We start from the raw sequence: 23,258 nt of genomic DNA, 5'->3' as shown, positions 1-23,258 counted from the left end.
AGGTGAGACTTGAAGCAATAGTGTGTCAAACACAGACAAGCCACAAAGTCTCAAAAGGAAAGGAAAGAAAAGGGGGGGGGAAGGTGATAAAGAGAGAGAGAGAGGGAGGGAGGTAGAGAAGAAGAGTTGGTTTGGGGATGAAGAACTTTTGGTGCCAAAAAGCTGTGAGCGATCACGGGTTCCCGCGAGAAACTTCTAACATTCTTCAACTTCACTTTGATTGTTCTTTTTTTATTTTCATTGCTTATTCTTTCCTCTTCATATTTTTTCTCTTCTTCAGTTACACAATCTCAACAATCTTCAACAGCTTGGTGGGGATGTTACTATGAATATCTGCCAAGCCCAAGGCCTAAAACGTTCCTAGATTCGATCAGTGCGCTTTCTAGCTATACTGCTTCGATAATGCGCCCCAGTCCAAATTTGATGATCTACATTTCTTTTTTATGATCAACTGTCTCAAGCTACAGCTTCAACTGGTCTGATTCAAACCATACATTTGAACTTTGACTCGCGACTTGCGGGTTAAAATCTTTGGGTCATGGACTCAAACTATCCAGACGATGTTCTTCAAGGAGAAAACTACGAGGAGAAAGAGTCGGCTTATCCGGATCTCGATGAGAATGTTCACTACCCTTGGCAAAATGACCAATCTTTCGACATTGGCAACATGCTCGCTTCGGTGATTGACCCACGTTTGTTTGGAGATCAACCACAGCACCAATCCCAAAGCATTAATAAATATCACCCCGGCGTCGAAGCTCAAGCAGAGGCAGTGGAGGAATACCCACCATCCGATGGGTATGGAGATCAAGAAGAACTTACCATGTCATACCCTCCAGTGCCAGGCATGGGGGCCTCATCAGATGAAGAATTTGTAATGTCTGAGGAAGATGAAAGCGCGAGGTATGTGTACTATGCAAAAATTTCTAAACAAAGCTAATGGGGGTGTTCAGTGATGATGATGACGATGACGAGCCAGCGGAAGAGGATGACGATAATAGTTCAGGCGCTAGCAGGCGTCGGCGTCGGGGAGGCGGCCGCTTCTCTGGAAGATATGGCGCCCGTGGTGGGAAGGGTATCAAAAGAGGACCCCGTAAGCCTCTGGAACCTAGTGCTGAATTCAAAATTCTTCATTCTGAGGCTACTTCTGCCTTCATCGATGGAGACTTTGACCGGGCTATCGATCTTGTAATGCAGGCAATTCAGATCAACCCTGAGATGTTTGCAGCACATTCTTTGCTTTCGGAGATTTTCCTTGCAAAGAACGAAAAGGACAAAGCCTTGGCAGCTCTGTTTAACGGAGCTCATACCAGGCCAAAGGATCGTGGTGTTTGGCTTCAAGTTGCAAAACTCATCTTGGACCGTGCCCAGGATAACCGAGAATCTGCGTTGCATGATGTATCTTACTGTTACAGCCGCATTCTGGAAGTCAATCCTGGAGACTTTAGGATTCGATTCCAGAGAGCTGCAATCTACCGTCAGCTAGGCCACCAGCGCAAAGCCGCCACAGAATACGAAAGAATCCTCAAGGATTGCCCGCACAGTGCCAAAGCCTTGCGCCATCTTGCAGAGACATACATTGATCTTGGTGAAGTCCAAAAAGCAGTAGATTATTATTCAGACAGCATCGATCACTACCTCTCTCTCAACCCTGAGGATTCCGGATTCGAATGGTCCGACATCAACATCTATGCAGAGCTTTTTGGCTACCTCAATCAGCCAGAGGAGGGGCTTCACAATATGAAATTGCTTGCACGTTGGCAGCTTGGGCGTGGAGATGATACAATGTGGGAAGATTTCGAGGATGACGACAGAGAGTGGGATGACAGTGACTCGCCTCGGCGCATCAAGACGGACGGCTTTAAGCCTGGCCAATGGCCTCTTGAAACTTATGGACTTGGTCTTCCACTTGAGATTCGGATAAAGCTTGGCATTTTCCGTCTTAAGATGGACGACAAATATCATAGCGAAGCAATTGTAAGTTCAATTTCAACCAAAAAAAGTTAATATTGTACTGACAGGTCGAAACCAGCATCACTTTGAATGGCTAAACCCAGAAGACGATTCCGATGATGCACGAGTTTTCGACTACGGCGATCTTTTCAGAGAAGTAGCGGATGCTCTGAAACACGCCGGTTTGTTCGAGCAAGCACTCCGATATTATTCGCCCATTCAACAGACGACCGAACATGCCGATATCAGTTTCTTCATGGCGATGGCTGATTGTTGCATGAAACTGGGCAAAGTCGAAGATGCTGAAAGTTGCTACCTTCTCGTCGCCGAGCACGATCCGGCACACATGGAGTCGCGAGTACTGCTAGCCAAGCTATATGAGAGCCTTCAAATGAAAGAACAGGCAATGAAGTATGTCAGCGAGGCAGTGTTGATCGGCCGCCAGGAAAACCGAGCCCGGCGAAAGAGAAAGGACACCAGGCTTGAGCAGCTCGCTATAGAGTTCAAAATGGCTGAAACTGAAAATCTTCGACCCCTTGCACCCAAGCCACAAACTGCAGCGAAGCTCATGAGCGCGGTCCAATCGGGACGGGCGCAGCCCGGCGAGGGTACCAGGACCGAAGATATCCAATTCCTGTACTTGAAGTTGCTGGATCTGCAGCCCCAGATGAAAGAAGGCGCCATTGAAGCTACTGAAGACTGGCTTGACATTGCTGATGCTCTTCTGCGAGACTTCCGGAGCAACAAGGCATTTTATCCCATGGCCCGCAGCATTCTCTTCATGGGATATTCGACTGGCGCAAAGGCCAAAGGCACAAAATCTAGAAGTGGGTTGATGATGGATGAGATGCAAGAGATGGCAGGCCGCCTTCAGGGCACGGAAACCATAGGTAAGTCACAGCAGTCAAGTGCGAGAGCCAAGCTAATATCATATAAAGGAGAAATTCCGGAGGAAGTTATGCATGGTGCTATTCCCACCGATTACCATGGTATTCCTTTCGATGAATGGCTTGACATATTCCTCATGTATGCTTTGGTTGTAGCAGAACAAGGCGAGCCGGAAGAGGCTTATGAGACACTCGATTCTGCGGCGGTTGCCAGCATTTGGTTACACTCCAAGCCGAAATTACGAATGATCCATGTATGCTGGTTCTGTGAGTATATTTCATTCGCCGACGAATAGCTCTCCGCTGACGCATTCATAGCATGCGCTCTTCGCGCAAAGGACGAAGAGACTCTAGCCAACGAGGCCCGCTGGTTCATTAAAGAATATCAATTTGTCACTGACACCTATCGACTTTTTTCGATGCTCAGTCTCCTCACCGGTGACCCCCACCGATCTCTCTTCCATTCCTCCCCAAATATGAAATTCATGCTCCGCCAAATCAAAGCGATGGACTTCACGATACCCCAGGAGACCCCTCGCCATGTACGAACATCTGTCTGGAAAGAGCGCGCCACTTTATCCACACGGGACGAACAAGGTGAACAAATTCGTGCCGAAGAATTGGACATTGCGCTTCTTGTGCTTTATGGCCACATTTTGTATTCTGGAAACAGCTTTTACCCCGCCCTGAATTATTTCTTTCGAGCATACGCACTGGACGACCAGAACCCGGCCGTTCTCCTTTCCATCGCGCTCTCTTATATCCACCACTCTCTCAAACGTCAATGCGAAAATCGTCATTATCTCATCATGCAGGGACTTGCATTTATGAATGAATACCGCCGTGTCCGGGAGAAACCAGGAAGTCTCCTATGCGAAAAACAAGAGATGGAGTTCAATTTCGCCCGCGTCTATCACTCCCTCGGTCTGGCCCACTTGGCCGTCGAAGGGTATGAGCGGGTTTTGAAACTGGGCGAGCAGATCCAGCAAGAAACTAACCAGACATCTATCGAAGAATCGGCCCCTGCAACAGATGGCACTGATGTGGTTATGGGCGAGGGTGACCAAGAGACCCCATCGCCCACTGTCCACCCTTTGATTGAGGACTTCTCTCGCGAGGCTGCCTACGCGCTGCAGTGCATTCATGTAATCAGCGGCGATGTGAAAACTGCAAAGGCCGTCACTGAAAAATGGCTTATTATTTGATACCAATCGACGCTCTTACGACTCGGGATATTTTCTTTTTTCACTAGCCCATGTATTATGTGTATGATATTGTTAGATCCAAACCTCTGTGAATTCTACAAATTTTCAAAACATGAAAAGGTCTTCACATTGCTGCCCGCATCATCGAAAGGAATGCTGTGGGGCCGGATGCCGAGTGCGGAAATGCAGCACAATTGGGGCTGCGAATCGGGGGAATCAGCACCTTGACCCTAATCTTGCAATTTCTTATTGACTCCAATGACAACTTCTCTGCAGATCAAATCGGGTAATTTCTTCTGGTACTTTAACCCTTGTCCTGCGAAATTCCCCGCTCCCAATCCCAATCCCCATGTCTCAGCTGCCTATAACCTGGGAGAACGAAACAACAGCCCGATAGGTTTTTGGAGTCAACCAAATGACTGTATTCAATAGTCATGGAGCGGTAAGCCATTCTGGCTCGCAGGGCGAGAATCTTAATATCCCGCTGACAAAGTCCACTCACTTCGGCACAGTCCAACGGGCCTACACCCGAGGTATCTGATGGAGACGAGAAAGGCCGCGGAGTCAATGTTCAAAACAGCGCAGAAGAAACGAGAAATAGTTCCATTTATGGGAAGCACATTCTCAATATAATCTCCTGGGTACCACCGCGATGTCGATGGGACGTGGAGAACCCGAGCAAATTTGGCTTGTCTTTGAATATTCTGTTTGCATTCTCTGGAACATTCACTGTATGTCATATTACAATTGATGATTATAGAAAGAAATTGTTGCTTATTCTGCATAGGTTGCCAATCTATACTACTCGCATCCTATTCTTGATGTTCTCGCACAGTACTTCGGCGTCTCGCATGAACGAGTTTCATTGATTCCGACTTGCAGTCAGGCTGGATATGCGACTGGTCTGATTCTCCTTTGTCCTCTTGGGGACTTGGTACGGAGAAGACATTTTGTGTTGCTTCTGACACTTGTCACGGCGGCTTTGTGGATTGGTGTATGCCTCACGAAGTCGTTTGAGGTATTCCTTGTGCTGAGCTATCTGAGTTCTATGACGACAGTTACTCCGGTATGTAATTCCAGGGAACGTCTCTTAGAAACCGAACACACCTCTCATCTCCTCTCTCTAGCAAATCATGCTCCCCCTCGTTGGGGATCTTGTCCCGCCGGCTCGTCGGGCAACAGCCTTGTCTATCGTGTCTTCGGGGCTTATTCTGGGTCTTATCTTCGCTCGTCTACTTTCAGGCATCATTGCAGAATATTCGTATTGGCGAAACATATACTGGCTATCGCTTGCTCTTCAATTTCTCATATTTGCCCTGCTCTGGGTGTTCATGCCGGATTACCCATCGACAAACACCAACATCTCTTACTTCAAAATCTTGTACTCCATCATCGGCTACTACTGTACATCTCCAGTGCTGGTTCAAGCAACATTAATGGGTTTCTTCCTCTCCGCAACATTCACCAGCTTTTGGACAACCCTCACTTTCCTCCTATCCGGAGACCCTTACAACTATCCAACTCTGACAATCGGACTATTCTCTCTGGCAGGTCTCACGCCAATGTTTCTTGGTCCCCTGTTTTCACGATACATAATCGACAAATATGTGCCCCAGCTGTCTATTCTTGTCAGTCTGAGCATCCTGATCATTGGTGTGAGCGTTGGGACCTACATAGGAAGCTTCAGTGTCGCTGGTCCAATTATCCAAGCGGCATTGCAAGACTTCGGTCTACAGATGACTCAAATTGCCAATCGCACTGCCATTTATAGTGTTGCGCCCAAGGCCCGAAACCGAATTAACACTGGATATATGATCGGCGTTTTCTGTGGTCAACTGATGGGTACTTCTGTTGGAAATCGCATTTATAGTGAAGGGGGCTGGACTCTGACGGGGAGTGTCAGTCTTGCATTCATTGGTGCAGCATTGATTATTTGTCTTCTTCGCGGTCCAGCTGAGAAGAACTGGATTGGATGGCATGGTGGTATCAAAATCCGACGAGTGGAATAATTTCCTGTTATTCAAGTCCCTGACAGCTTCATTGATTACAGCCAACAATATCAAGTCACTCTTATATTGGTCAAATGTGTACAGTAATGACAGTATCAGCCCTGATCCTTCTAAATTGGCTATCCCTCGATGAACATTGCCAAGATATATCATATAGCAGGCTTGTACGGAAGGGGTCGCAGTAACCAGTTGGGTGTTTGGGTAAGCTCTTCAAGTTGATAGAGAGCGATCCACAAGGACTTTTACAGGCCCTTGACCGTCTTCAGCGTGTATTCCAAGCTGCCGCCTGACTTCATCTGATTCAAAATAACCACTTTTTCGGCATGGCTAAGTTCTGGCATTGAAGAGAGGCGTCGTCCGCGAGAGGAGATTGCTTATGGACACGAGGTGTGAACAGGGAGAAGAACTCAAACTTGATTGCATAAAGCTTGTCGTCTACTTGGATTGAATAACTCGGTGCCAATCTTATGAAAATCAAAGAAATAAGAGCTCAAAGTTGGAAGAAAATATGAGAGCTTGTTGAAATCTCTTAACAGAGTAGCGTTACCTTCCATAGGCCCCCATTTTCCATCAGATCTAGCTTGCTGTTTGAGATTGCTTTTTTGGCTTCTGTTTTGCTTCTTTTCAATCACAATGCATGGTCTATCACGTCGAAGCTTGCTGTAGTGCAGAATACTTGTAGTCTAGATAGTGAAGCTTGGCTCCCCTCCCCCTTTCCGGAGTACTAATTTCGATTTTATTACTACCTGGGATAACACTTGGTTTGTTTTCTAGGCTTTTTTATACCAAATAGTCAATGCGTTTCTTTTGCAAACGATAGTAGTAGAGTAGCATCTACTCATAGAGACTCACTAGTCATAGCAATGTTTTGTACACGCAAAAGCTCATAAGTATATCTCCAATTGATAGTATACTAGATACTAAGACAATGTACAGTTCTACTTACGTCATATGAGTGTCTGTTAATAAGAGACGCTTTCACATAAGAAAAGCCAGCCATATCATGTACAATGACGTTGGCCAGTTGCATTGTTAATCCGGGGCGTACAGACTAATCTAACAACAACGCTGTTTTCAACTACAAAAGTCTCTTACCAAGATAAACCTCGAGCATACCGTAGTATGATTTTGCATAGTGAGTCCAAGATATATTACAACGTGAATGGTGGCCAACTGTTACCTAGGTACTACGCTAAGATTTCATCTTGGTGCCATGATGTCTGGTTACTGCTTTATGTTCTATGTCCTAATCTATATAATCTAATTTTGCATTTAGTTCAAAGTGTATTCCAAGGTTTATGTAACCACGCAGCAAGATCTGGGGGTGTTGTCATGATACAGGGGTGGAAACGTAGTTCAATACATCTGATCTACATGACATATTAAATGACAAATAAATAAATATTATTAGGCCAAATTGCCCCCAAACGCCAATACTTGCCTAATTATGGAACTTCACTTGTTGGTCATGTTAAATATTTGACATCACCAGCAATTTCACACCTCTCGCTCTGAGATAATAAGCTGATCAGAGAGACTGATGTCATTTTGGGGCAACCCCACTCAGCCAAGCTGAATAGTGACATATGATGTTCTGTTGCTTCTGTTGATAGACTAGCCCAATGCAGTCAAGACTCAAAATACTCCAAAATCATATATTACACTCGGGGTTATCTATGTATATTACATAGCAAGTCTCTTGACAGAAAGACAAGGCAAAGCCATAATCATCGTAGACAAAGCGCGAACACAAAAACTGAAGCAAAAGCCGAAAATGACCAAATGCACAATAAATAAGATACAACGCGCCTTGCTATGCTGATGCAGGGGGGTAAGCCCAACAGAGTAAGCCGGTAAACAAAGAAAATCGGGTGTACCGTCTGAGCATTCCCGCAGATACCGGCAAGAGCCGCCTGTCATACTGGAAATTCGAGAGAACAGAAAGTTTAATGACAAAAGACGCTGCAGGTGCACCGAAGGAGAAATATCCCGGTCCGGAATATGAACTTTGACAGAAGCGCTCGAGCCACCTGTGTAATTTTCTCAGATGACCACGGCGTCTTCGTCCCTGTAATAATCCGCATCGTCAAAAAACACAGCAGACTGGCGCCGCATTTCTTCCATCACACTTCCCCGTCGGGAACTGGGGGTCTGAGGGCGTGATGAGGCTGTTGATTGCGATATGCTATCTGACAGGTCAAGGAAACGCGACTCGCCTTTGTAATTCGAGTCGTCGCGTTCGGGAAGATTGTCATCAAGACGTTCGACCATGAGATCTGACTGCTCATTTTCTGGATTGTGGAGGCGACGAGACAGGACCGGAGAGAGCGAACGCCCACCCGTCTTGGACTCTTGAAGACCTTTCATGATTTCTCTCTCGATCTTCAGTCGGTTCTGAATGAATTGGACTTTGGGGAATGCACTTTGCTGGCCAACATGAATCATGCGGGCGAGCCGCTCGGGACTTGGATCGGAGAGAATATGTATGAAATCGGAAGGAATACTTTTTGGCCAGATAGTCACAGTGCCACTGAACTTTTGTAACCAAATTTCACTCCAATCTTGACCCATGGGCCGTGGAAGGAGCTCCAAGTGCCGAAGAACTCGAAGCCATTTGTTCAGATCGAGTTTTATGTACTGTTCAATTGCAGTGCCAAGGAAACCGCCGCGCCAGCCACGGCCCTTGCGGTGTGTGACTGGTCGCCCTACGGTGCCCCGAGAGCTGAAAAAGAAAAGGTTGATGTGGGGGTTGACCTATGGTGTTGTTAGTGGCAATCTACTGAAACGAACAAAGGTAATCTTACCTGGGACACTATTGTGAAGTTGACGTTGAAATGTAAGTTCAGCGCTTTGATTGGAATATCAGTCCGTAAGCTGCCATCTTTCCACTTGTGTCCAAATGAGTAAGGCGCAAGAGTGCCATCACGCTTTTTGGTCATCAATACGACTGGGTTCAAAATGCCTGGAACAGCCGCTGAAGCAAGCACAGCACTCCATATGACGCAATCAGGACATGTCAGATAATTGGCCAGAATAGTCGGCGAGTGAGGATCTGAGGGCACGCAGGTGACGTTCAAAATGCGCCCGGTCCGTTCGTAAGCTTCTCGAAACGTAGTTGAGCCCCTACAGAACCAGCCGCACTGGCGAGCCCAGTCCACAGTATCGAACCGAGCGCCCGTTCGCCACCAGCGAAGAGCCCAAGTAGCGAGACCTTCATGGCACGCGCGAATCCGATGGGCAAGGGCGGGAACGAGCAGTTGCTTCAGCTCCTCATCTGTTCGAGTTGCCACCAATCCCGCGACTAGTGCTCCCCCTGATGTCCCGGTAATGATTTCTGGTAGGACATCATTATCGAGTAGTGCCTTTACAACCCCGAAGTGATAGTAAGCAAATGTGGCACCACCCGATAAACAGAGAGCGGTGCGTCCAAAGTTTGTATCGAGGTGCTTGAAGAATTGGTACTTGGCGTCCTTGTCGATCTGCTTATTGTCCAAAACAATCTGTACGCAAGCGTGCACCTCGTCGATGTATCCCTGGACTAGCTCCTTGGTTCCCGAATAAGTCTCACTGTATAATCGAGGGTTTTCCACTCCGGCGAAGTTGTTTTTGACGCAAGCCTCCAACAGCGCCCGAAGCTCTTCGACCGCCGGCACTTCACTGGAACCAATTTGTCCATTTTCCAGTTCCCATTCTGCATCCTTCCTCAATTTTTTCAACTGCGCCACCACCTTGTTGATTGTAAGGTGGTCATAATAGGCGTATTCATCTGTTTGTTTCCACTTTTCGGTGCCGAGATGGATATCCAACGCTTGTGCCGCTTTCAACCAATCTGGGTAGTTCTTCTGGGAAGAAAGCTCTCGGCGTAGCCGTTCCCTCTTACCTCGCCATGTCACCCACTGCTCATACAGGAAAATGTAGACACGGATCAGCAAGTAGCCAAAGCTCAGTACTGTAATCCATGTGAAAACAGTGAACAGGAGTGGCCATTTTAAGACGGTGTATAGCACCCCTTCCCTCGTCTCATCCTTACTTCGCTTGGGATTCTTGCGACGGCCACGGCTTTTGCGAACTCTCTGATTGATTGGGCGCCAGTCGTTGATAGCCACTAGCGGAGAGGCTTCTGGTGCATTCAACGCCCTCTCGAATCGGTCGAGTTCATCGGGTTTAATGAAGTCGCGGTCGTAGTCTGGTAGGCCGGACGGATCGTAAGAGTCATATGTAGGGTTCTTCTCATCGGACATGTTCAATACATGTTTGAGTATAAAAGATGTGAGAGTTCACAGCTAAAGGTACATAGGTACCTGGAAGCCGGTTGGGGAAGCTGATGACGTTGGTAGTCACGTGTAGACTATCCCCAGAATGTGGCTAGTGAATTTCCGAAATTGAAATAGCTCCTTTTATTGCCCCACCAGATAAGAAAATCAAATCAAATGCCTCGGCACAACATCAATCGACCATATTTGTTGTCTAAGAGTTTCTAAATTCTTGCCCCTTATACAAACAATTTTTATGCTAATACCTAGGTACGACCTTTTTAGTATGAGTGCTCTATATGTTGGCCCACCAGATGATATAGATATATCTGGGTATCTCTACAGCAATTGTAAAGAACCCTTTTGTATTCAAATTGAAACCTCAAAGACACAGCACAAGGTTAATGCGCAGTTGGCATATAATTATCGCAATTCTTATAATTTCATACTTGAATTTTGCCTCTGGATTTTCCTAATCAAGACATATGGGGGAACTTTCAGTTTCACTGTCCAAAACAATACTTCCTCTCAATCAGAACTAACATCGAAACCTGGACCCTTTACTCCAACATAGCGTCGCATAGAGATCGCAAGAGTGCAGATACTCGGTGGACATCATGCTACCACAATATTTTGCGGCATTTGAGTACGACAGTGCCGCTGGCTGTGTGACGGTATTGGGGAAATTGGAATGTACCCCTCCACGCACGCCCCGCGCAATTGACATTCCTCAATATGAAGTATTATCCATTGGCCAAGGGCGGATCATCGCGCCCTTGTCTCAAAGCATACCCGAGAATTACTTTCATCCCGGGCTCAATGAAGCACACTCTATCTCACCGCTATATGGTCGGTAGCGCGAATCTCGAAGAAGATATGAGTGTCCTTTCCTGATTGGTAGGCGTCTCGGTAGAGTTTGTTTGTTACAGTCGAATTGGAGGTGCAGGAAAGAATCCCATGGGTTGGTGGCGGGGTTAATAATATTTCTCTAGCCGCATGCACCAAGGACCAGGAAATGCCCTGTGCTCGCGATATCGGACATATAACAGCAGATCGGATATTAAGCCACCTTTTTATATTATACACAGAGAAGCGTCATTAGGTCACCTGATTTGATACTACGGCTCCTAATTCACATATTTAGGATGATTTGCAGGCGCTAGAATCCTTAGCGTCGCACAGAGGATGCAGGAAGAGTCCCTAATTAGGCTCGTTTGAGAGAGTATATTCCGGACGCTTTTTCCATTTGTTCATGTTCGTCCTCGACGCTGATCATGTTGATCATCTTGCTAAATCCTTAAATGCAGATGCCAAAAAGCAAACATGGCGCAAGCCATCGCTTTTCATTGCCACTTGCGATCCCACACTCGGTTATACCAGCAGAATCTACAACAACTTGGGTACGCGATGCTTGCCTTGAAGCGAAACACCAGACAAAACTGGTAAAAAAGATTTATTATCTATTTTGCGCGGTAGCCGATTGATTTACTGAGTTGCGTTAGCCTTTGTGACAACCCTGAACGTGCCGCGGGCGCCGAACTTAAGTGCGGGATGAATGTCAAGGTTCCCATGTTCTCTCCAATGCCCCGCTCGCTGGAGTCAAGAAGCCTTGGCGCTTGGGTTATCTTCAAATACCCCGAATCAGGAGTCCCCATTTGGCTCCATGCAGATCATGGATCTTCTATCGCAATGTATTGTGGCGTTACTAGAGAAAAAATAATCTCCCCGCTTACGAAGTTAACAACAGTATGTACTCCCCGACATGAACAAAAAAAAAAGAAAGAAAGAAGTTCAGCGAGCCACATTTGAGTCTTTGCAAGGACTTGCATCAGCAAATGACCATGCAGTGTCTCACCCAATGAGCGGGCTCTCCTACCATATCAGACTGCGCGCTTAGAAAGACCGCCCGAGGGTGGGAAAAAAAACGTCTTCGGATCTCCGAGGCCGGGAAACGGCCGAGGACATTTACTTGGAGCTAATTTTACTTGGTCATCATTGTTGTGCATAAATCGTGGTAAATAGAGGGATAGGGGGATACGATGTAGATCAAGATGATGGCACATCATGTGCCCCCCTCCCCCTTGGCTATGTCAAAAGGTGTAATTTCCATGTGTTGAACATTCTTGGGGATTTGGAGGGGCATTCAGCCTTGGTCGGCTAGAAACGTTGTTGGTTTGTTGAGCTTACCCAAAAAAAAACACAAAATGCGCTGCAATGGCACATACATATGCGCATCAATACTCATAGACACAGCTCAATAACGGCAGGGATACTGCTAACCTCCTCGCATGAAAAATGCAGCGTTGTATGCAGTGAGGCTGGGGTCTCAAGTTGAACCGAGCGTTTTGCGGCGTTTAAATTTTTTTGGAATGTTAGCTTTCAATAACATGGCCTCTAACAAACAGTTTGACCCCGCGGCCCAGGATCTGTCGCAGGGATAGGATAATATCATGGCAAATTACTATAAAATCTAAGTTTGATGCATTCAGCCAGATACTTTTATGAAACATTTCAGACCAATATGAATCCATGGTCAATACAATACATACATACATCTATGCATCTAGGGAGAGATAAAATACTCGACAATAAGATTTTAGAGATTAGAGATGAAGGGATGATGCCGAACCACGGTTCAGTAACCGTACTTTGCCGTTTTCAATCGAGGCGGTGTGAAGTTGACACAGAAGTGAAGAGTCAACCCATGGAACCATAAAATCTGAGTTATATTAACTATACAATATAAATCGTATGAAGAGAGGTTGTCCCATTGATGTCATCGGATATCCATTTCCTATCCTAATTTTCCATTTCTCGGAACGCCAGACGTCAGTGCGAGCTGACTGACTGGGACGATCTTCAGATAGCGTAATTTCGAAATTAAATTCATCGCTGATTCGCCAGTTCATAGGGGTTCATCACGATATGGCGCCAACCAAAATCCCCTACAATATTATATTTACTCTCATTCTCGCTGACTTTCCGAATGACTGCCTCCACTATTGCCATTTTAAGGAGAGGAAGGCATCCTACTAGTATGCAGATATCCTCCCATGCATGTGCGCCCCACCAATCGTGTGCCTCGTGCGATCACTCGCTTCCTCCTAAACCCTCATTTGGTCGCCTGCACCCCCTTCAGCGCTTACAGATGACCAACAGCATCTTCAGCAAGGGCACGGATTATGAGTCGTACTCTGGGGCTTAAGAGTAAATGAAAAATATCAAATAAAAAAAACAAAGCAAAAAGCGGGCCAACGGGAGCACGGGGCAACTAGACCAGCTCTCGGCATTCCCACCCGGTCTGCATCGTGGGCTGAAGTTGCCTGCGTGTGGCTGCGTCGGAGATTGATCAACAAGTCGCCACCAAGATGGGATTCATGACAACTTTCATTTATGTCCTTATGAGGAGGGAGGGGGAGTGTGTGGGTTTCATGATGCATGAATTGGAAGATGCTAAATTTTTTTTTGCTACCGACGATCAAAGAGAGCCCCTCGGTACAGGACCCACCGATAGGATATGGTGTGAGTTTCCTTGCTCAAGATCGGCTCAGAATGTTGACGCTCTGTGCAATTTTCTTCGAAAATTTCTATCATGTACGCATTGTTCAATTCATGCAGGATCAAATCCATGTACTAACCACTGTTAAATCCCGAATGAGTATCAATTTTTGAAGTCATCGTGAACTTTCAATTTTTAGATAGACGCGGGAGAAGTGTCGAACTAAAATCCCAGGCACCTCCCCCATAGGCTCGCCACTCTTAGGTGCAGCGTTAGCAGCGAAATATTATTTATATTAGTGATGGCTATACGGTAATATATACTAAGGGTAGCATGTTGCGTATAGATTACTTTGACAGGTCAAATTTTTGCGAGTTCGAGAATATAAATCTACCACATTGTATAACTAAATAGGTAAAACGGGATTTCGGACAATTGCGTACAAAGTATAATGAAAGATATGTAAAGGAGAAATTAAATCCAATAAGAAGCATATCAGACGACTGGGAAATATCTCAGCTGATTTTCAGAAATTATATTTATATAAACATTTGAACGTAATTACACTGTATATTGCGTACATCTTCTGTATCTTTTGTATTGTGTTATCTGGATAAGCCGTATTATTATTATTTAGTCGTTACCCCGTGCCACCCTCTTACTCTTCCCTCACCTTTTGTCATTCCTTTTTGGATTCTGTTTTGAGGTAACAAGAGGTTGGAGGTTGAGTTGTTTGACTCATTTCTTTTTCTTCAGGTATGATCTCTCCTTAACTGACCTTCCCCTGGACCCTCTCAAATCCCCCCGATGAGACTCATCAATTTCAACGCTTCCAGTGCTAACCCTCGCATTTAGAGTCTCGATTGCTCGATCTTTTTTTCTTCCTCTCCTATCATCACTGAAACTCGGTCGGGTTGCACAAGCAAGATGTCGAGTACATCTGGCAATATCTGTTGAGCATCCATCTTCAGAATTCTCCCGGTCTACCACTGGAAAACCCCCTCCCCGCTGGCACTATGGAGAAATTAAACACTGGGGATGGACAACTTTTCATCAAGGTTTGTACTTTCAAGTACAGCAGTCATATGAATTACTGCTACTTCTATCGGGTTCACTTTGGTTTTGTTGATAGCTAACGTTGATGTTTGCCTCAGAATGTCGCCAGCTATGTTCGCACTCATGAAAAGGCGCTTGCCAATGCGCTACAACTCCGTCGCCAACCCACCAAAAATGCGATCCCACAGTCACCCAGCGGTCCATTGACTCCTGGTAGTTCCTTTGCTTCCACTTCGTCTACTCTGGCCGCGGCCTTCTCGTCCGCAGCATTGAAATTCATGTCACAGAACGTTAAAACCGCCAAACTGACATTGACCCCCCACCACCTTTTCTACCTCCTCTCCCAATTCGAAGAACTCAGCATTGCTGTGGGCCCTATGAACATCCGACTGGAGAACATCCACACCGAGGTTTCACAGTCCTATGTTTCCTTCCTTACTAAACCCCAACAGTCCCGGGGCGATGGGGCCTCTATCCATTCTGTTTCCAGTGTTCGTAGTGTTATGTCTGGTATGACCGATCTCTGGTCATCTTTTCGCCTTGGTTCTAGGGATACTCCTTCCAAATCGGATAGGGCCAAAGCCGCCTTGGAAATGGACCTGAAGTACTTGTACTCTGCTTTCACCAAGATCCCGTGTTTACGCCTTGCCCCTGACCACCGAGCTCCTTTGATCAGTGGATATGAAGAGTTCCCCTTCGATACGGCTGTGCCATTGCATTCCTTCAAGAATTTGAGCGCTTTAGAGATTATTGATTTAGACTACCGTTCTTTCTATGGCTGGGACCGATTGTCCGAGCAGCTGCGCACCTTGACCCTCAAGAGAGCCCACTTGGATGACCCTGCTGATCTTTTGACGAGGATTGTGTTGGACGATATCGACAAGCGACGTCGACGATCTGCCAAGTCTCAACAATCGCCAACGCTAGGATGGACCGGCGGTTCCAACACTCAGCCGGTTCACACGCCCGACCAGACCAACTCACTTTCGGCGCCCGGATCTCCTATGGCGGACACAGCTTTCGGAACCAGTACTAGTCCTAAGTCGCGCCCCATGATACGAGGAGGATCAGAAGATGCCATGGCCCGTACTCGAGCAGGAAGTATTTCGCCAACTCGTCCGGCCACGAAGCATGGCCACCGTCGGGGTCAGTCTCGACAGATAAGGCGCACTGGCTCTGCGAGCTCCGAGTCGAGTGAGCTCTCTCGAAATGGAAGCTCTTCAAACCTTCTGGCAGACGTGCTGTCACCTTTGAAGTGGCGGTTCCTACGACACCTGGGTCTTCCAGAAAACTCCCTGACATCCGTCTCCGCTGCCAGCCTTGCCCCTGTGGCCAACAGTTTGAACTCGCTTGATTTGTCCTCGAACCTTTTGACAGAGATTCCAGACGGTCTGGCATCACTAGTGGCATTGCGGGCACTTAATTTGTCGCATTGCATGATTGATTCTCTCCACTCCCTCACCCGCAACCCACTACCTGCGATCACCGTGCTTACTCTTCGCGGAAATCGCCTGCGTTCACTCGCTGGAATTGAGCGGTTGCTCTCTTTAGAAAGATTGGATCTCCGTGACAACAACCTGACAGATCCGACAGAGATTGCACGACTAACAAGCCTCCCTGAAATAAGAGAGATTTGGGTGTCTGGTAATCCATTCGTCAAAACTCACTCGGGATATCGAGTTGTGATCATGAACCTCTTCCGCCGAACGCCTGGATATTCCGAAGACATCATCATTGATGGTAGAGGTCCGGGCTTCACCGAGAGAAAGCAGCTTGTCGACCGAGTTGCAGAACCTCAAGCCGCACCGGTTGTGCGTTGCAGTCCGGCAGATGAATCAATGGTTGTACAAAAGTCTACCATCTCCAAAGTTCCTCACGACCTTGCGGCTTTAAAACCTCAAGAAGACGAAGGAGATTTGCATTTGAATGGCTTGCAGCGGAAAGAAAGCGACGGAGGTACCAATCGTCGCAAAAAGCTTCAACGGCGCAGAATAGTTGACATCTCGGTCGACAACCCCTTCACCACAGACGGATTGGGAAATTCAGGAAGCAAACCTCTTCCGGCTCTTCCCGTCCAGCAAATCCAAGCCCCAGCCGATAATCCGATTGTCATTCCTGTTGATCAACCGTGGAGGTTGGACAGCGGAGCGCAATCCGGATCTTCAAGCATCCAGAGTCCAGCAAAGCATATGCATTCACCGAGTCCTACTCTTGTACCGTCTTCACAAGGCAAGGACAGGACCATGGACGAGGAGTTCTGCCGCCAGCAGCTAGAAGTCCTTCGTCAGGATATGGGCCATAACTGGCTCACTGTCCTCGGCGAAAATGATTGGGATAACTCCCATAAAGACTTCGCTCACAGCTCAGGGGCAGGTTTAGACCATTCCGCACACATTTCCACCCCACCTATCACCCGCTCAAACACCCAGGTCATCTTGAGCGGACATGCGCTTAGCGGATAAAAAAATCGCCATTCTTCATTCGCCGTTCTCGGCCCATAATATCCTACGGGGACTCCTTCCATCTCAATTTTCGCCCCATAATTCCCCGGAGTCTCCCTGTCATGGATGTGACGAACCCCTTCCTCGGCGGGTTCGTCTTTTGTTTCTCTCTTCAGTACGGGAATTCCCGTTATGAGCTCGACTCATTTGAACAACATATTCAGCATGTCACAAGCAGCTGGCCATTTGATGCATTGTTTTTCGGCGTTGGATGACTTACGAGCCATGGTGGGTTGGATGTATGAACTATTTACGACCGTCTTTGATCTTTGATTTCCCTGCACTGTTCAACGTCCATCCCATTTCTCTTTTCAAAACGATGTGGCGATGTTATGTTTTGTGATTGGAAGGCCAAGTGAAAGACATTCTTCTTGTTTTCTTTTTCGGTCATAGCGTTGTATTGTATGCTTTCCAATTTTCGGGCATGTTGGCGTTGGGAGGATTGTCTGATTTGTTTAATTCCCCTCTTGTTTCTCTCTGTGGTTTTCTCCGGTTTCGTTTCTTTTTAACGATTCCTTTCTCTGCCATGATCTCTATATGTGAGCAGATATGGACTTTTGGGTCCATTAGAGAATTATACCCATTATTTTGGAGAGTGTTTAGTCCAACGTACATATGTAGGCTCTGTAGATTTGCAGATTTGGAGATTTGTAGATTGGACGATATGCAATAAGGATTATCAGCATACAAAGACATTATCACAATTTAACAACGATATCCATATCGATCTAGACTGATTCTATCAAGTATACAGCTATGTAGTTTAGCTTTGTTTTCGTGCTTGGACCCCATTTGGCGTCGAGTCGTTGTAGTCTCGACCCTCGAACGCCCAAACCCCTCCATGCAGGCAGATTTTTTGCATGTAGACTAGTCTAAGCGTTAATCAATTTCACGTACCAAACAGAGGAAGAAGAAATAGAATAGACAGAAGAGAAATAAAGAAAAGAACCATCAATAATATAATATAAAATAATATAGTAGATGAATTCTATATATAACCCTTGATAGGGAAGACCAAACACGCGCAAACACAAACTTCCCGCTTTCTTCTCAGAAAAGATTCTCCTCTTCTTTTCTTCTCCTCCACATCTTCTTTTTTTTTCTTGATGATTGTTTTGAGCTGATCTGACAATTCTCTGTCCGAATTCTTTTTTTTAATTGATTGAGATCTTCTTTCTCACTTTCCTCCCGATCAACCCGGCTCCTTTCCATCAAATCGAATCTTCTCTTTCGCTTCTATCGCTCAGCCTCAATCTCCTTCTCCCTACTGAGGCGTCTCAAGGAGCAAAATCCCGCTTCTCCCTGCTTTCTCTACACCACAACTCGGATAGGTTCTACCGTCTACAACCCTCATTTGGCGCCTTTGCCAAATTATATCTTTTTCGCGGCCGTTGGGGCCCTTCTTAAGGTCAACTTGATCTTGTAATTCTCTGTTTGGTAGGCCATTCCTCCATCTTTTTTTTGTTGTTCATGTACCCGTTGCTGCATCGCCCAACACAATCCCACCGCCAAAGGGGGAAGAAAAATCAACGGAAGAAAATCTCGAGCGCGTTCTTTCGGGTTCACCTCATTTGGGAATTTGGAATGCAGACTGGACTTCATTTCAATCGGGCACATTTGATTAACCTGTTTTTCTGATAGTAACAGGACAAAACCGCCGCGTCATCAAATCTCTGCTATCCTCAACCGATCGCTCCGGAAGTCTCTCTTCCACTCGCGTTCCTTCGCCTCTTCTTTTCATACCTATTTCTTTCTTTCTTTCGTGGTTTCGTTAGAGGTTTTTCGTCATGGCCGATCAAGAAGTGGATTTGGACTCAATCATCGACCGGCTCTTGGAGGTGAGGGGTAGCCGCCCTGGCAAGCAGGTTCAGTTGCTCGAGTCTGAGATTCGTTTCCTCTGCACCAAGGCCCGTGAGATTTTCATCTCTCAGCCTATTCTCCTCGAGCTGGAAGCTCCCATCAAGGTAAGCCGAGTTTCTGTGTCCGAACGATCCGTTGAGGTGAACCCGGCCATCTAACGCGCCTTTTCCCCCTTAGATCTGCGGTGATATCCACGGCCAATACTACGACCTTCTGCGTCTCTTTGAATACGGCGGTTTCCCCCGGAGGCTAACTATCTTTTCCTCGGTGACTACGTCGACCGTGGCAAGCAGTCTCTCGAGACCATTTGCCTTCTCCTTGCCTACAAGATCAAGTACCCCGAGAACTTCTTTATTCTGCGTGGAAACCACGAGTGTGCCTCAATCAACCGTATCTACGGCTTCTACGATGAGTGCAAGCGCCGATACAACATCAAGCTCTGGAAGACTTTCACCGACTGCTTCAACTGCCTTCCCATTGCTGCCATCATTGACGAGAAGATCTTCACCATGCACGGTGGACTGAGTCCCGATCTCAACTCTATGGAGCAGATTCGCCGTGTCATGCGCCCCACAGATGTAAGTTGTGCTCCCGTTTGGTCCTTATTACCCACCCTGGTGGATTTGGTTCGGTTCGCAGCGAAGAGAATATGGCAGTGGCATTGTGGCGCTAGATTCACGGCTGAGAGCCATCGCTGACTTAAACAGATTCCTGACTGTGGCCTCCTCTGCGATCTTTTGTGGTCCGACCCCGATAAGGACATCACCGGCTGGAGCGAGAACGACCGAGGTGTCTCATTCACATTCGGCCCCGACGTTGTTTCACGCTTCCTTCAAAAACACGATATGGATCTGATCTGCCGTGCACACCAAGTCGTTGAGGACGGATACGAATTCTTCTCCAAGCGCCAGTTGGTTACACTATTCAGTGCACCCAACTACTGTGGTGAATTCGATAATGCCGGTGCTATGATGAGCGTGGACGAGAGTCTGCTCTGCTCCTTCCAGGTGAGTTTTACAATTTCTTTTCCTTTTTGTTTCCCACAAAACTTTCCAAGAATCAGACTCTGACCTGTCTTTCTTTCTCAACAGATCCTGAAACCAGCCGAGAAAAAGCAAAAGTACGTTTACGGTGGCATGAGCGCCGGCGGTCCCGTCACTCCGCGAAAGCAAAAGAAGAAATAAAGAATCAATACGAGCTTCCCCATTGCAGCAGGTTCGGGCGGAGATAAGCCTTCACAAATCTCATTTACAGCGCCCTCATGACATCCTCCCTACAACCCCCGCCGCGAGTCCCCCCGGATCCACGAAATCGATGAAACGACCGAGGAACCCCTCATCCGCACCCAGGGCAGCCCGATATCCATAAACTTCGCAACCCCCGATAATATCACAGTTTCATTCTCCATCTCCCGCCACAACCGGGCCCCCAGTGCGACATGCGATTAAAAAAATACCAGTTTCTCGTCATTTCCTGGCCCGATCCGCGCGACCTCTGTACTTCCGGAGCGGAGTTCAAATGCTTATTTTTTTCTTTCGACTTTCTTTGTTTCCGTTACTAACCATCTGGATCTGGATTGTTTCCTTTCGGCATCCTGGAACGGGGAGGGGGGAACGGGGTATTTTTTCTTCTTTTTTTTTTCTTACTTCTTATTGTCGTGCTCTTGACCTCATTTGTTCCTGTTTTCTTACCGAATTCTATCCGTCTATCTCATCATCTCGCTCCCATTCCGCTCATGGGTCTAGGGTAACGGTAGTTGTTCTTTCTGCCATATCCTTGGGCCTCGTATATCGCCGAGTCGGTCTTTACAGGAAGGAGCAGGAACTAAGAACTTGTTTGTGTCGGGGCAAATGTGGTTTTGGGGGTCCGAGATTGTCATTCAAGTCGCAGTCGAACTACGTAGGCTGAGAGATCTAAAAATCGCCCTCCTGATAAGATACAGCGTCATCCTTGACGGTTATTGAGTCCATCTTCGTTGTCATGTTATACATCCATGGATAGGATTGGCATTAGAGATAAGGCTCAACTAGACGTGTGGGTGCTTTCGTGTGCGGGTGTTTACATATAGGCTACAGGATGGTAGGAGCACTAAGGAATGGAGTGAATCACGTCTTTAAACAATAGTATCCAGAAAAAACCGGCCAGCTAGCGGAGCAAACAAAAGCGCAAAAGGGGCGAGATTTAACAGGCGTGACAAGAGTACATCGTTGCCGGGCGACACATTCAAGACGTACTCCGGGTAACGGGGTCAATAAGAGGGTTATTTATGTGATAGTTAGAAAATTGCCGAATCAATCAATGTACGCAAAGGAACGGTGATTTTGGCCAGAAAGTGGAGGGTTGTTCGAAATTTGGAAGCCAAGGCCTATTGCATTCAACTTGTTGAAATGGGCCAACATTACGAAAGCAACTGCCAAGCGCGTGTTGGTAAGGGTGGTGTCGGGGACATGCGTTCCTAGTTCCAGGGTTTGGGCTGGACTTAGACATATTGGGACAACCATCTGATACCCTCGCCGTATCCTATAAGCAGAAAACAAAAATTAGCCAAGACCATCCAGTCTGAAGTCTGCTAGAGTGCATTCTTCAATCACCACAGCCCACTTGTATGGGCTGGGCTGGGCTAGAGCGCAATGTCGGAGGGAAAACTCACCCTGTCGCATCACAACACTGCACATGAAGACCTCGATGGGCCGGATGCCCTCGAGAGGGACCTTGCCCTTGCCAGTAGTCTGGTACAGACCAAGCTGGTGGCGCAGCTCATCCTCGCTGACGGCATTGGGGTGGTCGATCTTGTTTCCGAGGACCAGGAAAGGAACTTTCGCTAGGTCCTCCATGGCCAGAAGGGCGTCCAGCTCGACCTTGGACTCGGCGAAACGCTCGACATCGGTCGCATCGCACAGGAAAACAATTCCTGATACTTCGGGGAAGTAATCCTTCCAGAGGCGGCGGGCTGCGGGAAAAAGTCAATTCTCGGTCCATTGGAATGTTTCTCGCGCATCATGGTAGATGGGGTCGTGGGATTCACTCACCCTGCTGGTGACCACCCAGATCGAAGGTGGTGAAGCGGTTGTTGCCGATGGCGAGCTCCTCGGAGGTGGGGTGTGCGGTGGGCTGGAGAACGGCGACACGGTCGTTCTATTGAATGCGCTTGTAAGTAACTGGCTTGTTCCCACATGTCCCACCGTTCAACTGGATCCATGCTCCATGCAGCTCCGGGACCGGTGTCTGACGATTCCATGAACCAATTAGGCGTATGTGTTCTCCTCCATTTCACCAACTCACCTTCAGCATGTGCAGAAGCGTTGTCTTTCCGGCATTGTCCAGACCTAAGACCAAGTTAGCCTAAGAGGGTCCTGTCTCGCTTGATAAGCCGAACTTACCGAGGAAGAGCAATTTAGCGCTTTTCGTCACCAGGCCGAGCGACGAAAGGATATCGTAGACTAGAAAGAGCAATGTCAGTAAGGTTTAGCAGGTACCTTTGTAGGTAGAGGCGGATCATAAGCCCGCAGCCGAGGGAGCAGCGGCGCATAAGTCCGCAATGGGTGAAAGAGCGACAAGCATCCAGATGACACAGCAAAATGGTCCCAGTCTGTGTAGGGTCTTTTCTTGTTGTGTCGACCATTCTCGGGTGCTCGGTGTGGTTTCGGGGAGGAACTTACACCAGTTGACAATCCACATGGTGAAGGGACGTCAGAAAAGAATCGAGGGGAAAAGTCGAGAATAAGCGGAGATCACAGATTTGAATCGGTGAATAGGTGACCGAGGAGACGGGGATGATTCAGGGTGGAGAGAGATAGAAGCAAAGAAGACAGGTTTGATGTTGTTTTCGGGGTTTCGGGTTGTGGCCTTAGGCACAAAGACGGAATCACGGCGCAGTACGATTTAGTCGGGTTGAGACTTCACTCGAAATGGACTTGATTTGGGCTGATTTGGTTGACCTTGGGTTTAAAACCTTGGGACTTAATAGTATGCTGCTTATAGGCCTTTGCTGTAATTGCACTCGAAAGCACACCGTGACTGGTAACTTTGGAACTA

The 23,258-nt window shown here is 47.2% G+C and overlaps 6 protein-coding genes across 6 annotated transcripts; 4 read left to right on the top strand and 2 right to left on the bottom strand.

Moving 5' to 3' along the window:
- Window positions 1-538: 538 nt before the first annotated feature.
- N7529_008491 (tetratricopeptide repeat protein) lies at window positions 539-4,045 on the top strand (the record flags this gene model as incomplete). Its single annotated transcript, XM_057244018.1, has 5 exons — window positions 539-903; window positions 954-1,977; window positions 2,033-2,843; window positions 2,892-3,107; window positions 3,159-4,045. 5 exons carry the CDS (start codon window positions 539-541, stop codon window positions 4,043-4,045), a joined length of 3,303 nt encoding a protein of 1,100 aa, XP_057095556.1.
- Window positions 4,046-4,479: 434 nt separating this feature from the next.
- N7529_008490 (MFS transporter) lies at window positions 4,480-6,054 on the top strand (the record flags this gene model as incomplete). Its single annotated transcript, XM_057244017.1, has 4 exons — window positions 4,480-4,487; window positions 4,539-4,776; window positions 4,833-5,111; window positions 5,173-6,054. 4 exons carry the CDS (start codon window positions 4,480-4,482, stop codon window positions 6,052-6,054), a joined length of 1,407 nt encoding a protein of 468 aa, XP_057095555.1.
- A 2,043-nt stretch (window positions 6,055-8,097) lies between these two features.
- On the bottom strand, window positions 8,098-10,295 carry N7529_008489 (patatin-like phospholipase domain-containing protein; the record flags this gene model as incomplete). Its single annotated transcript, XM_057244016.1, has 2 exons — window positions 8,098-8,808; window positions 8,859-10,295. The coding sequence occupies 2 exons, from the start codon at window positions 10,293-10,295 to the stop codon at window positions 8,098-8,100; spliced, it is 2,148 nt and encodes a 715-aa protein (XP_057095554.1).
- A 4,527-nt stretch (window positions 10,296-14,822) lies between these two features.
- Window positions 14,823-17,324, top strand: N7529_008488 (leucine-rich repeat domain-containing protein; the record flags this gene model as incomplete). Its single annotated transcript, XM_057244015.1, has 2 exons — window positions 14,823-14,864; window positions 14,961-17,324. 2 exons carry the CDS (start codon window positions 14,823-14,825, stop codon window positions 17,322-17,324), a joined length of 2,406 nt encoding a protein of 801 aa, XP_057095553.1.
- A 1,826-nt stretch (window positions 17,325-19,150) lies between these two features.
- Window positions 19,151-20,509, top strand: glcA (type 1 serine/threonine-protein phosphatase catalytic subunit GLC7; the record flags this gene model as incomplete). Its single annotated transcript, XM_057244014.1, has 4 exons — window positions 19,151-19,327; window positions 19,472-19,801; window positions 19,931-20,230; window positions 20,315-20,509. The coding sequence occupies 4 exons, from the start codon at window positions 19,151-19,153 to the stop codon at window positions 20,405-20,407; spliced, it is 900 nt and encodes a 299-aa protein (XP_057095552.1). The 3' UTR covers window positions 20,408-20,509.
- Window positions 20,510-21,763: 1,254 nt separating this feature from the next.
- sar1 (Arf family GTPase SAR1) lies at window positions 21,764-22,901 on the bottom strand (the record flags this gene model as incomplete). The annotated part of the gene is made up of 5 exons (XM_057244013.1): window positions 21,764-22,173; window positions 22,253-22,358; window positions 22,506-22,549; window positions 22,604-22,663; window positions 22,883-22,901. The coding sequence occupies 5 exons, from the start codon at window positions 22,899-22,901 to the stop codon at window positions 21,764-21,766; spliced, it is 639 nt and encodes a 212-aa protein (XP_057095551.1).
- Between the last annotated feature and the right edge of the window lie 357 nt (window positions 22,902-23,258).

Source organism: Penicillium soppii (assembly GCF_028829465.1).
Source record: "Penicillium soppii strain IBT 18220 chromosome Unknown utg000006l, whole genome shotgun sequence".
Taxonomy (NCBI): Eukaryota; Fungi; Ascomycota; class Eurotiomycetes; order Eurotiales; family Aspergillaceae; genus Penicillium; species Penicillium soppii.
This window is presented reverse-complemented; position numbering and strand designations above follow the sequence as displayed.